We start from the raw sequence: 16,281 nt of genomic DNA, 5'->3' as shown, positions 1-16,281 counted from the left end.
TATCAAACTGAGTGTTGGGATTAGATTAGAAGACGACCTCTTACATTCTCGAGAGGCGCATGTTCTTTTGTTTGCTAATCACCAAACCAACTAATTATACACTTGAAAAAAGAATTAATTTCAAGATTTATTAGACCAAAAAAATTAAAAAAAAAATTGCCAACGCAGTTAATTTATTCTTCGAATTCGATTTTATATGACGATATGATCATTTAGCGGCTTAATGTTGAATTTTTCCTTTAAAAAAGCCATAAAGAACTAGAAGAATTGGTAAAATAGAACTAGAACTAAATCTTTTTGAAACGACGAGAATATAAATTCAAGCCATTGACTCAAGCATTTCAATTTTTTTAATAGCATTAATTCGGTTGGGCCCTTTTGAAATTGACTTCACATCAGATTGTGTCTACCATCAAGATTTTTAAATAAATAAAATTAAAAAAAAAATACTACACTAGATGGAGTTTGTGTTCATTTCAAATGCTTGGCCCTACTGTTAATGCCAAATTAATTTCCCGTCTCAAGTCGAGAAAAATTCTTTTACAACAATTCATGTAATACAACTTCATTGATAGTATTAATGTCATGATTCACACGATATATGTTTTCGGTTGATGAACGAATTTGGGATGCAGAAGTTTGAGGAAATGGCTATGTATATGTGGGCGATATGGAAGGAAAGAACTAATTTGTTGCACACTGAGGAAGAGCACACATTGTAGTAAATCAATTGGGTGGTGCATGGACTTTCTAGGTGAATATCAAAGTACCAAATGCATGGAAAGGCCGACTTCAGACTCAACCATTACAGAATCATCGACGAGACGACTACCTCCTCCTCTGGGTTATCTTCGTCTAGATATGGATGTCTCTTTTAACACAAATCTGAATGTATATGCAATTAGAGGAGCTAAGAGAGACCACTAGGGAAAGATGATATGCGCTTTTGGACAGAAAATCAAGCATTATCGGTCACACATGGATGAAGGGCTAAAGACTCTATGTTCAGATTCTCTACTGACGGTGCAAACAGTCACCAAGCCACATGAGGATTGTGGATACATGGGAACCATTGTGGCATAGATCGGAGAGTTGATGAAGGGCCCTATGGTATCGCATTTATACCATATCAAACTATTGGCTAACGCGGTGGCACATGCTCTGGCAAAATTTTCTATTTCATCTCCTATATCTTTATCTTGGGTGTCGGGTGATTTTCCGTTCTGGATTGATAAATTTTGAACGGATGACTTTTGATTATTGAATAAGGAATGCAAGTTTTCTCGTCAAAAAAATAAAATAAAAAAAATAACAGTGAATGCTACATCAATTGGTGCATATGATGTTTTTCCCACTCAAGCCAAATACGTTAAATAAATTTGGTATATGTTCATGTCCTCCTACCATTTTTTTACTTGCTTTGGTTCCTATCTTAAACGTGGAATAAGCTTCCTCGAAAACGATTTCAATATCCTCTATAACTTTATTTGTCTAATGTCTAAGAGCTATAATTTGACGAATAGATTTATCTCGCAAAATTGACTTTTGAAACGTAGAATGCGACTGATATTCTGCTAAAAACTAGATACAATATTTTCGTAATATAGAAAGGAATATTGTTTTCAATTTTTATTTATTTTAAATTTTCCCTCCCCCACCCTAGGGAATAGGGATCATATGTTCACAGAGAGAGCTGCTCTCTGTTTGCTTCAATTTTGCTTCTGTTTGCCTGAATGGCATTTCATATTCTTGATAGCGTATTAATTATTGCTTCACAAAACATGAACACTGCACATTCTGGTCAGTAGTATAGTATTCGATTTCGCGCGTTCTTCAATTTCTCCTGTGGCCCGTATACTTTTGCATCTGCGATGTTCATCCCAGCCAGCTCCTTAAATTTATCTCTCTCGTAGCTCCTTCTTTGTTGATGGAACGTATTTTATGTCATTTTAATTGATGAGTTCGTCTATCAGAATCTGACTCCGAATTATGCAACTGGTGAAGAAGTCAAAGTTGTTGTCTTTGAGAAAGGATTTGACTCGTAATCCTCGTTTTATCGTTTCGGAGTTACCACAAAGATATGGTAAATCTCCCTGTCCAAATCAGCCGCATCTTGATCCTCAGCCGCTTCGACGCCCTCAAAAAGCTTCGCTTTTCTTTCTCCGACGACCTATTAGACGGCGTCCTCATAAACCTCAAGCTCCACCCAGCTGCAGCATTGCAGTTTTTCGAACTAGCCTCTAAACAACAATATTTCAGACCCAACTTCAGATCCCATATCAAGATCATCCACATTTTATCCAATGCCCGAATGTTTCCCGAGACACGGTCGTATTTGCATGCTCTTGTCGATCTATCGGAGAGCAACCGTCATCCAGTTCATTTGGTTTACGAAGAGTTGGTTAGTGTTTATAGGTTATTTAAGTTTTCTGCGACTGTTTTTGATATGATCTTTAAGGTTTATGTGGAAAGTGGTTTGTTGAAGAATGCGTTATACTTGTTTGACAATATGCCTAAATGTGGTCGCTTGCCAAGTTTGCGATCATGTAATAGTCTGTTGAGTTGTTTGGTCAGAAGGAATGAGTTTTGCGAGGTTGTTTGTATATATGATCAAATGCTCAGAGTGGGGATTTTACCTGATAAGTATACTTACGTGATAGTGTTGGATTCATATTGTAAGGATGGTAAGATTGCTAAAGCGCTGGAATTTGTGGAAGGTCTAGAGAATATGGGTTTTGAATTGAATGTAGTGGGTTATAACAGTTTGATCAATGGGTACGTAAAGAGGGGGGACTTGGAAGGGGTGAAAAAGATGGTGGGCTTGATGACTGAACGTGGAGTTAGTAAAAATGTTGTTACGTACACATTGTTGATTAAGGGATACTGTAAGCTTGGGAAAATGGAGGAAGCAGAGAAGGTCTTTAGAAGGCTGAAGGAAGAAAAAAGGGACATATTTTCTTTGGATGCAAAGTTGTATGGCGTGCTACTCGATGGGTATTGTCGAGTTGGGAGAATGGACGATGCAGTTAGGATTAAGGATGAGATGTTGTCTTCAGGATTGGATATGAATTTGTTCATTTTCAATTCTTTGATAAATGGCTACTGTAAAAGTGGCCGAGTTAGTGAAGCGGAGCTAGTTTTGACAAGTATAGTTGAAGGGAATTTTAAACCAGATGATTATAGCTATAACACATTGCTGGATGGGTACTGCAGAGAAGGCTTGGTAAATGATGCTTTCAAGCTTTGTCATCAAATGTCTGGTAATGGTGTATATCCCACGAAAGTAACTTATAATACCCTGATAAAAGGATTATGTCGAAATGGTAATATTGACAATGCTTTGCAACTTTGGTATTTGATGCTCCAAAGAGGTTTTGTTCCTGATGAGATTGGCTTTAGCACTCTTATCCATGGACTTTTCAAAGAGAGGAACTCTGAGAAGGCTTTGATGCTGTGGAGACATGTTCTAGCTAAAGGATATGCAGCATCTACAGTTCTGTTGAACACCATGCTCAATGGATTGTGTAAGATGGGAAATATGATTGAAGCGGAGCAGATTCTTGAGAAGATGAATGAGCTAGGTTTTACTCCGGATGAGATGACTAACAGAACAATGATTGATGGGTATTGTCGAGCCGGAAATATTGAAAAAGCATTTGAAATTAAAGGAATTTTGGACAAGAAAGGAGTTTCAGCTTGCCTTGAAATGTATAACTCGCTGATAGGTGGACTGTTTAGGGTAAAGAAATCAAAAGATATAGCAGATGTACTTTCTGAGATACGTGTGAAAGGACTCAGCCCTAATATTATCACCTATGGATGCCTTATCACCGGTTGGTTCAAAGAAGGAGAAGTAAAGAAAGCTTTGGACTTATATCTTGAGATGAGAAGACAAGGAATTGCTCCAAATGCTATCATATGTAGCACCCTTATCAGTGGACTTAGCAAAGTTGGTAGGACTGATGATGCAAATATGTTATTGAAGAAAATGATTGATCTGGATGTCGTCCCTGACCTCAAACGGTTTTACAAATGCTTTAAATCCAACATGGCCGGGAGTGAAACACAAAAAATCTCAAATTCTCTTGATGAAATTGCTCAAGGACCAAAATTTTCCAAGCATGTGCTGTATAATGTAACTATAGCCGGGCTATGCAAATGTGGGAAGACTGATGATGCAAGAAAAATTATTGGAGATATTTCCCAAAGAGGCTTCGTACCTGATGAATTCACATACTCGGCCCTTATACACAGTGCTTCAATCTCCGGAAATGTTGATGACGCTTTTCTTTTACGTGACGAGATGCTGAGAAAGGGTCTTTCACCAAATATTGTTACATACAATTCTCTTCTAAGTGGCCTGTGTAAATTGGGAGAAATTGATCGTTCATTGAGGCTATTCCATAAACTATACTCGAAAGGTTTAGTTCCTAACTTAATCACTTATAATACTTTGATTGACGGATGCTTCAAGAATGGTAGAACCGATGATGCTAATAACCTGTTGAAGAGAATGACTGAGGAAGGAGTTTCTCCCTCAAACACCAAATATTCAATGTTGAACAGAAATATTTCAAATATTAGTAACATGGAAGAAGTGGTTGCACTTTTGGATCAAATGGACAAGATGGGAATTGAAAACAAGTCTACAGGATACGGGACACCATGCAAAGGTAAAATCTTTATAATATCCTAGCAAACCTCTGCTTTCATATTACAAATAATAATGGTTGTTGAATCCTTCGCATTCCTTTTAACTAGCATGCATAATGATATATTTAATTGTTATATATTATATTACATGTGCAGCTGAAGCAGTAGGTGCATGAAATACACTCAAATTGCACATGTTCATTAATGGCAAGTTGCGGGTTTACGAAAGAGATATTTTGGGTTGGAAAATAGAATATCTGGATTGCTCGATTGATCTTGGAGATAAAATCCGAGCATGGTATTTTGCAGTATTAATCTTGCTGGTAAACGTTGTCGTCCCAAAGAGTTAACAGGCAGATTTCAAATGGTACGACGTCTTTCTTACCCGTAGCAGATAATGCAAAAAAATCCGTTTTTTCTTTCCGCTCATGTTGAGAAATTTTTTTTTGCTGAAAACCATGAATATTTGGAACATATAATTTTTAGGAGGAGCTACTTATCATATCATTGCTGATTCTTGTAAACCCAAAATGTGAGAAAAAGCAAGACATCAGCAGGTCTATTTCAAAACACCTTTCAATTTTCATCTTCAACTACTCCCAATTAAATTTTTCCGTTTGATTTTATAGATGTCTCTGACGATCATGCAAGAAATTGGACATCAGAAATTGCTATAATTCGAAGAAAGGCTGATTCGAGCTCGTGGTGCTTGATATGGTCGATTCTGATTGATTGTAAGCATTTATAGAAATGCTATCTAGGATCATGATTTGGCTTTCGTCATTCAGAATTTCCCTCGAAGCATATGATCGAACCGAATCCATCCAACCCGTCCATCCTCATGCTCCAGACGACCCTTTGCAAAGGATTGATACCGCTGGATTAAGTTTCGTACAAGCGTAAGTGTATCACCACATTGTCCATATGTTTAGATGATGGACTTTGGTTCTTTGTGTGTGGTGAGAAAGAAATGATATTACATTATTAAATAAATTGACACAACTGATTAGAAATATATCATTGTACTGGCCAAATTTATAACCACTAAAAACAATAACATCGTACAAATTTTGGTCTCTGTAACATGTTCATGTGCTGTGCTGATCAATTATTTATATAATTTTATTGCCACGTTGATGCCTAATTTTCTTAAATTATTGGGGAACTAACTAGTAAATTTACATTGGGTACATTATTTGTCTTCGTTATAAATCAAATTAATATATGATAATCATCGTCTATTCTGATAATAATGAGTTACAATTTTTTCTTGAGTAAGGTTCTTGTGAGACGGTCTCACGAATCTTTATCTGTGATCCTACCGATATTCACAATAAAAAGTAATACTCTTAGCATAAAAAGTATAATTTTTCATGGATGACCCAAATAAAAGATATGTCTCACAAAATATGACTTGTGAGATCGTCTCACACAAGTTTTTGCCCATTTCTTAAATAAATCTAACTTTTCCCGAATTTGTTCACATGCTATCCTGAACGTTTAGAATTATTATTTCTATTTTTTTGCAATAGGTACTTAAAATGTGTGTGTATATATATATATAATTTCGATTCAATGAATGATATTACAATATTGGATTAAAAATTATAAAATTTTTATAATGGCTCTTTCTTAGCATGCCAATAATCTTATATTTTGAAATATTTCATTTTTATTTTCTTGTCCTGAATAGGAAATAGTAAATGGCGAATCTTTGCACGAGATTAATGTCGTTTTATTTTATTTATATATCAAGATATGATGATATTTTTTTTAGTATTTAATTTTTTTGTGATTTTGATTTTTTATATTAGTAAGTTGTCTTTCAATTTTTGACAATTATATTCTTTTTCTGTTATATTATTGATGTGGTACGACATGTTTACCACATACATGCTTCAATCATTTCAATGTTACGTGAAAAGACTAAAAATGAAAAAAAAAAAAAACAAACAAACAAACAACAAAGAAATGAGAATAACAAACTAAGGCTTATCAAAATCGCAAAAAAATAAATATATGGAGCCACAATTTCCTTGATTTTTTTGCCTAAATATGTCTGATATGTTAGAAAGAATATTGTTATGTTTTGGAGATTAGTAGCAATCAGTGTCGACCGAACCATGAAAATATACGATTCATATATTTGTATTCCCTTAAAATAAAATGGAACGTGAAAATGGTAAGTGGAGCTCGGACTACGAGCCTAGGGTGTGAGAACCCAAAATTTTGGGCATGTAATTAATTAAATATAGACATGTATAAGAATTTATTTTCGAGTTATAATAAATTCGAAAATATTAAATAATACATGGTATTGGAAATTTCAAGCCAATAAATACATGAAATTCAATTTCAGTACAAATCATGTATTAATTTCGAAATAAGGCTGGATATCAATCAAATTTGGAAGGAAATATTACAAACAAGGCAAATTTTCTCAACAAGGAAGCATATCAATATGTATGGAAGGAGCATCTCGATAATTAAGGAATAATTATCTCGCAATTTTGGAAGGAAAATCAATCGGTTTTTGGTAAGATTTGAATACCAAGTTTAGCTCATTTCTCCTCTCCTATAAATACCACATCAAGCCTAGCATTCCCTACACCCTAAATTTCGAAAATTTGCTCTCCGCATGCTGCTGAAATTTTCGAAATTTTTCTCCCAAAAATTCTGCACGAGTCATCAAAATTCTGTCTAGTTTAGAAATTCGTTTCTCACGTTTGGTTGCTCAGAATCCGATCTCCACCGTTCAATATATCCTTCGATATGTTCCGAATAACATATCCAAATTTCAGCAAAATCCAACGGTTCAATAAGGCGCAATGAATTTTTCAAGACGGCTGATTTTTCGACGATTGTGCTGCTGCGTTTTCAAAGTGCTGGTTGCATGATTCTACTATGTTTTCCGAGTTCTTCACGTTTTCTTCCAGTCTAAGGTAAGTGGGCTTGTTTTAAAGATTAAACTTTCGTTTATGCATATTTATTTCGTTTTTTTGAAAATACGGTCGAGTACGTTCTTCTTCTACTCCGTTCTTGTGTTGGTTGTCATACGGTTTTGAGCACTGTGAGGATTCGACTGTATATGGGTGGGAATCCCAACCATGACGTACCCTTACGCGGTGGGGGACATAACCGCTATACGGCCTCGCCCCCTTAGAGGAGTAAAAATTAGGGACTGATATCAGTAAACCATAGAAAGTAGATGAATCTCAGTGCTGGTCAATGTTAAGCATGTGTTATGAATGATGTTATGCAAGTCATGTGATTTCAAAATTTTATGCATGTTGTTATATTGTACTCGAACGGCCCCTGCTTGCTGAGTATTTCCCAAAATACTCACCCCTTACTCTATCCTCCCCAGATAAGTCAGAAGAAGAAATAGAGAAAGAAGAATCGGACACCAGTTTTTGGGACTGATAGTGGACGCATGAAGAGTTTTAATTAAGAATATGTTCTCGTGAGTTTTTAATTCAAGTTATAAACGCTTCCGCAGATTTTTATCGTTTTCAGAGGTACTATTGTAAAGAAGATTCCATTTTTATGGCATTTATGATATATAAACTGGTTTTGGTTTATACTGTACTACGAGGCTTGTTGTTTAGCAATTATGTGATTGTTGAATAACGCCGATGTCAACTAACCTCGATCTCGGGGCGTGACATTTAAGTGGTATCAGAGCCGCCAGGTTCATAATCCAGTTGGGAAGAAAAATTTGTCAGATTATGGCAAAAGGCTGACGCAGTCCCCTTCGGAACTTCCAACAAGTATTATTCACAACTTTGATGTGAGGCGTGGTCCGAAAACGAGAAAATCCTTCATTTAGACCTCCGAAATCACGTTTTTGCTATTTTAGGAAAGTTTCGTAGAACTCATAACTTTTCGTAGGAAACTCAGAATTTAATTTCGTCAACTGTTCTGGAATCCTCTCGACGTATTCTTTCTATCCATGGATCAATGTCCAAAATTTCTATTTTTGGAAAAATTCTGGAAAATTCACGTTCAACGCGTTTTTGGGATTACTTGTAGAATTCTTATGGAAATTTATTATGAGGACAATTAGTATTTGTATATATTTTGGGAATATATCTATCAAAGATAAGTTGACTTAAGCTTCTGATTTAAGGAGAAAAAAAAATTGACTCGAGGATGATAAGTTATTTATGAAAACTAATATGAGAAAAGTTGATATAAGAATTATATCATAAGTTTTGGGTACTGTACTATAGAAGTTGATTTTATGTCGATAGTTAATTGTGTGAGCAATATGTTTGGGTTATTAAGAATATTAAGCGTTAACTTTAAATATGTAGGACATTGGAATATGTCGTGAGAAAATATCATCAGGTTAAGGAATTTATATTATTTTGGGATAACAAGTAGGCTACGACCTTACGTAAAAAAAAAAAAAGTAAGTTATGAGATATTGATGGGTACCAAGGAAAGTATAGTACAATAAGTTTTGACTTTTATGGTACTAAGAATGATTCAAAGAGAATGACATCCAGTGAACTCCTTTGTATTAGAGCGTGATAGGCTCATGATCTTGATGAAGTAAGATTTAGTAAAAAGAATAAATATTTGAAGTAACGACTAGGTTATAATTTTCGGGATTTAAGTTATAGATCGATATTGAGTTAAGTTTCAATATTCTATATGGGTTTTAATTTTTGAGATAGGAATCGGGATAATTTCAAGATAAGATAAAATTAGTATCAATTCGTGTATGTTCAGTGCCGACTTAATTCAACTCACTTCGGTAGATTTCGACGTCACACTAAGGATGAATTGGTTATCTAAGAGCTGTGCAATAGTAGATGGTCAGAGTAAGAATGTCAAACTCTGAACCCCGAATCAAGAAAAAAATCAGATACCATGGTGATGCCAAGGAATAAAAATACATTTTTCTGTTACCTAGACTTTGAAAGCCATAATATCGGGAGAAGAAGTTTACCTAGCAATGGTGAACAAAGTGCAAGAAGGAGATGAGCCGAAGTTGGAAGATATTCCAGTAATACGAAAATTTTCAGACGTTTTTCCAGAAAGACTGCTTGGAATGTTCTCGGACTAAGAAGTAGATTTCGAGATAAATTTGGTACCAGTGATGCACTAATCTCCAATACACTGTACCGAATGGCTCCAGATGAACTCAAGGAGCTAAAAGAACAACTTCAAGAGTTGTTAGACAAAAAGCATATTAGGCCAAGTGCATTCTCGTGGGAGCTACAGTCCTATTTGTAAAGAATAATTATGAAAGTATGAGATTGTGTATAGATTATAGAGAACTCTATAAAATCACAATTAGGAATAAATATCTTCTTCCAATGATAAAAGATCTTTTTGATCAACGTAAAGGAGCTACAATATTCTCCAAGGTTGACCTGAGGACATGCTATCATCAGCTATAGGTCAGAGCAGAAGACACCCCAATGTCAGCATTCAGAATAAGGTCATGTAAGATCAAAATCAGGACTATCAGTGGACCCAAAGAAAGTAGAGGTAATTCTAAATTAGCTGAAACATAAGAATGCAATCGAAATTAGAATCTTCTTTGTATTACCAGGCTATTAGCTGAAATTCGTCGAGGGTTTCTTTTCAATAGTCGTATCACTGACGAGACTCGTACAAAAGAACTATGAATTCAACTGAAGAGAAAGATGTGAAAGAGCTTTCAAACATTAAAGAAGAAGTTAGCATCTACACCAATGTTGGTATGATCTACTGAGGACAAGATTTTACCATCTACAGTAAAGCTTCAAAGAAAGATATCAGATGCGTACTCATGCGAGATAGGCGAGTCAACTGAAGCCGCATGAGCAAACCTAAGCTACTCACGATCTCGAGTTGGTAGAAGTGATCTTTGCTTCGAAAATTCGAAGACGCTATCTCTACGATATCAAGTGTGAAATATTCACAGACCACCAAGCCTCGAGTATTTGTTCATGCAAAAAGAATTTAAAATGAGGCAAAGAAGGTGGATAGAGTTGCTCAAGGACTATTACTTGACAATAAGCTATCACCCCAGCAAGACAAATAAGGTTGTCGATGCTTTAAGTCGGAAAAACATGGGTAAGATAACCCTAGCATCACTCTCCGCACAACCATGTCTTCGAGAAGCAGTCAAGTTAAATCAGAGTCGAGACACGACACTAGAGTTTTTCGAAGAATAAGCCAAGGAAATAAAATTGTCAGATTTTCAAGTGGACCCAGACGGAATCCTAGGAATGAGAGGACGACTGTGTGTGCCAGAGATCGACAATATTCGATAAAAAGTGATGTAAGAGGCGCATAAGTCAACATTCACGATCTATTCCGTCATTACAAGGATGTATAGAGATTTGAAAGAATGTTTTTGACGAAGCAGAATGAAAAGAGACATCGCCGAATTTATATTTAAGTGACAAGTATGCCAACAAGTGAAAGTCGAGTTTCAACGACTGGAAAGACTGCAACCGTTAGAATCTTAGAATGGAAATGAGAACATATTTCCATGGATTTTGTTGTAAAATTGTCAAAGTCAATACAGAGTCACAACAGGGTGCGTATAATCGTAGATAGACTCATAAAATCTGTGTATTTTCTACTCGTCCGAAGGAATTATAATATTGACAAGTTGGCTACTCTATACATGGATAACATTATACGGCTACATAAAGTGCCTACAATCATAATTTTGGATGGAGATCCAAGATTTGTGTCACGTCTGTGGTAGAGCTTTCAAAAAGCCCTGAGAACAAAAGTTACTCTTAGTACGGCTTATCACCCTTATAATGATGGTCAAACAGAGAGAATGATTCAAACCTTAGAAGGTTTGATAAGGGCATGTGCCTAAGACTTCAGTAGTAATTGAAGTGGACATATACCCCTGATAGAATTTCTCCTACAATAACAGTTATCACGGAAATATTGGAATGAATATATTTGAAGCTTTTACGGACGAAAGTATCAATCACCACTGTACTAGGACAAAATAGAAGAGACAGTCATAACTGGGCTAGAACTAATCCAAGAGACAATGGAAAGGTGGCCATCATCAGAGACTGACTCAAGGCCGCATAACACCAGCAAATGAGTTAGTCTGATCTTAAAAAGAGACCAATGTAATTCACATTGAGGGAAAAAGCTTATATAAGGGTCTCACTAGTTGAAAGAATCATTAGATTCAGTAAAGCTGAAAAAGTGAAACCTCGGTACGTATGACTATTCAAAATTCTGGAGAGATTGACATATTGGCTTACAGAATAACATTGCCACCAGATATGTCTAGAATCCATAATGTATTCCACAAGTCCAAAATAAGGAAATACATCTCGAACTGAAGCCATGTTGTGAAAATTAAACCGCTCATGATCAAATGTAACATGGGGGAGAGCTGAAATATGAAGATGTCTCTATTCATATCGTGGACACCAAGAACCAAGTATTGAGACGACGTATCATTCCTTACGTCAAGGTGCAATGGTCAAAACAAACAGAACGAGAAAACTACATGAGAGTTTGAAGGGAAAATGTGCAAGCAATATCCCTACCTTTTCCAAGGTCAAGTCGACTCAAGTTTCGAGGACGAAACTTCCAATAAGGAGGGAGGAATGTGAGAACCCAAAATTTTGGGCATGTAATTAATTAAATATAGACATGTATAAGAATTTATTTTCGAGTTATAATAAATTCGAAAATATTAAATAATACATGGTATTGGAAATTTCAAGCCAATAAATACATGAAATTCAATTTCAGTACAAATCATGTATTAATTTCGAAATAAGGCTGGATATCAATCAAATTTGGAAGGAAATATTACAAACAAGGCAAATTTTCTCAACAAGGAAGCATATCAATATGTATGGAAGGAGCATCTCGATAATTAAGGAATAATTATCTCGCAATTTTGGAAGGAAAATCAATCGGTTTTTGGTAAGATTTGAATACCAAGTTTAGCTCATTTCTCCTCTCCTATAAATACCACATCAAGCCTAGCATTCCCTACACCCTAAATTTCGAAAATTTGCTCTCCGCATGCTGCTGAAATTTTCGAAATTTTTCTCCCAAAAATTCTGCACGAGTCATCAAAATTCTGTCTAGTTTAGAAATTCGTTTCTCACGTTTGGTTGCTCAGAATCCGATCTCCACCGTTCAATATATCCTTCGATATGTTCCGAATAACATATCCAAATTTCAGCAAAATCCAACGGTTCAATAAGGCGCAATGAATTTTTCAAGACGGCTGATTTTTCGACGATTGTGCTGCTGCGTTTTCAAAGTGCTGGTTGCATGATTCTACTATGTTTTCCGAGTTCTTCACGTTTTCTTCCAGTCTAAGGTAAGTGGGCTTGTTTTAAAGATTAAACTTTCGTTTATGCATATTTATTTCGTTTTTTTGAAAATACGGTCGAGTACGTTCTTCTTCTACTCCGTTCTTGTGTTGGTTGTCATACGGTTTTGAGCACTGTGAGGATTCGACTGTATATGGGTGGGAATCCCAACCATGACGTACCCTTACGCGGTGGGGGACATAACCGCTATACGGCCTCGCCCCCTTAGAGGAGTAAAAATTAGGGACTGATATCAGTAAACCATAGAAAGTAGATGAATCTCAGTGCTGGTCAATGTTAAGCATGTGTTATGAATGATGTTATGCAAGTCATGTGATTTCAAAATTTTATGCATGTTGTTATATTGTACTCGAACGGCCCCTGCTTGCTGAGTATTTCCCAAAATACTCACCCCTTACTCTATCCTCCCCAGATAAGTCAGAAGAAGAAATAGAGAAAGAAGAATCGGACACCAGTTTTTGGGACTGATAGTGGACGCATGAAGAGTTTTAATTAAGAATATGTTCTCGTGAGTTTTTAATTCAAGTTATAAACGCTTCCGCAGATTTTTATCGTTTTCAGAGGTACTATTGTAAAGAAGATTCCATTTTTATGGCATTTATGATATATAAACTGGTTTTGGTTTATACTGTACTACGAGGCTTGTTGTTTAGCAATTATGTGATTGTTGAATAACGCCGATGTCAACTAACCTCGATCTCGGGGCGTGACATAGGGACTAAGTCGATTCTTAAATTATACATTCAATGCTTTGTTAAAAATCGACCCATCAAATGCATTGATAATAATAATGTACGTTCAATTGATATTGTTTCATTGCACGTAATAAAAGTTTCTTCCATCTATATCGATGTGCTATTTTTACAATCATTTTCAAGAATATTAGAACATTCTTTGAAATTTTTCCCATTCAAAGTCTGTACGGGAAGGTGAATTATCGTTTAAATTATTCAACTTAATTATTAGTAAATTTTATAAAAATAATATTTAAATAACTTCAATATAATCTCTAGAATTTTTTTAAACAAAAAATATTTGATACGAAATTATTTTAATATATTTACATGGAACGGGTGCTTACATTTATATTTCTTCAATATTAAATGAATTAATAAATATAAAGTTCAATTATATAAAGTAAAAACGCGTTAAATGATATGATATGTTAATTCCCTCATACGTAAGAATATATAAATAGCAACGACAAGTGCATCATTCTGTATGTGTGTGTATATATATATATATATATATAGAATATTATGTGGGATAATTTTCAGACAAAAACTTATGTGAAATGGTCTCACGAGTTGTATTTTGTGAGACGAATCTCTTATTTAGGTCATCCATGAAAAGATATTTTTTTTATTTTATTTTAAGACTATTATTTTTTATTGTGAATATCGATAGGGTTCACCCATCTCACAGATAAAGATGCGTGAGATCGTCTCACAAGAGACCTACTCTAATTTTCAAACTAAGAAATGCAAAACAATTTCGTAACTATACTCATTCCTTCTCAAATATATTTGTTTGTTTATTTTTTCAACAAAGATTAAGAAAATCGTTGAAAAAAAGTTTGCAAAAAACTTCTTAATTTATCCTTATTCAATTCATTCAAAAAATGGTTTTATTTTCCAGTATTTAGTCGATACACATATTAATAATAAAAACAACAAAAAAAATGTTAATGCATGCAAAAACTGAAATATACATTCGGGACATGCAAAAAAATATGAAGTAAACATATAATTAAGAGAGAGAATATGATTATAACTTGTGTCGGTTAGAGACTAGACAAATTTGAAAATTCAAAATGTTGAGTTATATCAAATTCTCAATTCTAACGTGATATCAAAGTTCAGGCATACCATTATTTATTGTACTGTTTATAGTTGTGTCATTTGTAAATTTCACGATCCAAATTTTCAAGTAAAATGTTTTAATCGTCCTGCATCGATAGACTAAAATCTCTGAAAAAATACGGAAAATATGTTTGTTCAACATGCGATAGAGCGAATTGGCTTCAATACAAAAAACGATGATACATATTTAAAGCGGATGCCTAAAAAGTCTCCACTTCCCATGTGAAACTTTGAACTATAACATCGCTATTTATGAAGATGTAGACTTGATGGGGTTGCGTCGCATCTTTGTATTTCCCACCGACGACACATGCATCTCAATAAAATATTTTAATTGATGTTCAAAATTAACTAAATAAGCACGAATTTTATTTTTATTAATACCATTAGTTTTTCGTTTAAATCAGCTTGCGAATTTTGTTATATTTTCTGGGTCTGAATCGAATTGTTTTCTTGCTCGGTTATTCGAAAATATACTTTCAAGTTACGAAATTGGGTCGATGATATTAGCTAGACTCGGTCAAGTTTGCAACGGCCTTTTAAATTGAAGAGGAAGATAAAATTTATAGAGTAAATCTCATATAAAAGTGTGTCATGGATTTATATATGTGACATGAGCATGACTCGCTTCATACTTTAAAAAAATTAATATAAAAATAATATTTTTTCATATACACCAAGTCGAGTTTTTTCTTAATCCAATATATTTGCTCTTATCATTTATGGGAAGAAGTTACTCGTAGTATTTTCTTTGGTTTCCTAAATCGATAATGCAGGATCGGCATTTTTAATTTAATATTATTTTTAAAAAAAAATAATTAATTAATTGCATCAGATCCTCACTTTAGAAGAAATGGAGCTCAGCCACGTCAAAGATTAGAGCCAACATTATGTAAATATAAAATATGAATAAAAGTCAAATGACGCTTAGAAATCGTTGGCATTTGCAAAATAATAATATTGAAATGAATAAAATATTTATAATAAAAAAAGCATTATATTTCCTTAAAAAAGGCATAATAATTTAATTAATTTTCAAAAGAGGAAAAACAACCAAACTGAGTTGTCGGCATGGCATGATCTCATTATGCAAAAATGGTGGTGATTATTTAATATTCAATACATTTAAATGAAAAATCATCTCTTAAATTACAAATCTTTATATTGTGAATAACCTTTATATTTAAGTTTTTTACCTCGTCGAAAAACTTCTTAATTTGTCCGATTTTCAGAATTTTCGATTCTCCTTTATAATATTTAATGTTTATTTTGTTTTGTGGGTTTTTTTTTTTTTTTTAAATTTTAATGAGTCTAAGATTTTTATAATCAACTGGCTCTAACGACTTGTTTAACAAAAAGAAGTCATGTGTAAGGATAAATCAAGAAATTTCTATAAAAATAAATATCATTAATCGGAATCGATGTATCTT

At 34.3% G+C, this 16,281-nt stretch overlaps 1 protein-coding gene across 7 annotated transcripts; it reads left to right on the top strand.

Annotated features, from left to right (window-relative positions):
• Positions 1–1,656: 1,656 nt before the first annotated feature.
• On the top strand, positions 1,657–5,714 carry LOC140832701 (uncharacterized). Of its 7 annotated transcripts, none has more exons than XR_012118160.1 (3): positions 1,657–5,020; positions 5,140–5,210; positions 5,442–5,713. XR_012118160.1 is itself a non-coding variant. In XM_073196847.1 (2 exons), exons 1-2 carry the CDS (start codon positions 2,081–2,083, stop codon positions 4,827–4,829), a joined length of 2,613 nt encoding a protein of 870 aa, XP_073052948.1. In that variant the 5' UTR covers positions 1,658–2,080; the 3' UTR covers positions 4,830–5,711. The 7 variants fall into 7 exon arrangements, 1 of the variants encoding a protein (XP_073052948.1); XR_012118159.1 differs by having other exon boundaries at positions 5,402–5,713; XR_012118156.1 differs by having other exon boundaries at positions 5,283–5,713.
• Positions 5,715–16,281: the final 10,567 nt, after the last annotated feature.

This window comes from Primulina eburnea, chromosome 5 (genome assembly GCF_022965805.1).
Source record: "Primulina eburnea isolate SZY01 chromosome 5, ASM2296580v1, whole genome shotgun sequence".
Taxonomy (NCBI): Eukaryota; Viridiplantae; Streptophyta; class Magnoliopsida; order Lamiales; family Gesneriaceae; genus Primulina; species Primulina eburnea.
The sequence above is the reverse complement of the archived record's forward strand: the minus strand, read 5'-3'. Positions and strand labels throughout refer to the sequence as shown.

Bases quoted from the DNA above. Each gene is read 5' to 3' on its own strand.
- LOC140832701 (XM_073196847.1), top strand. From the start codon at position 2,081: ATGGTAAATCTCCCTGTCCAAATCAGCCGCATCTTGATCCTCAGCCGC. The intron at 4,674-4,809 runs GTAAAATCTTTA...TTACATGTGCAG, and splicing joins ATACGGGACACCATGCAAAG to CTGAAGCAGTAGGTGCATGA.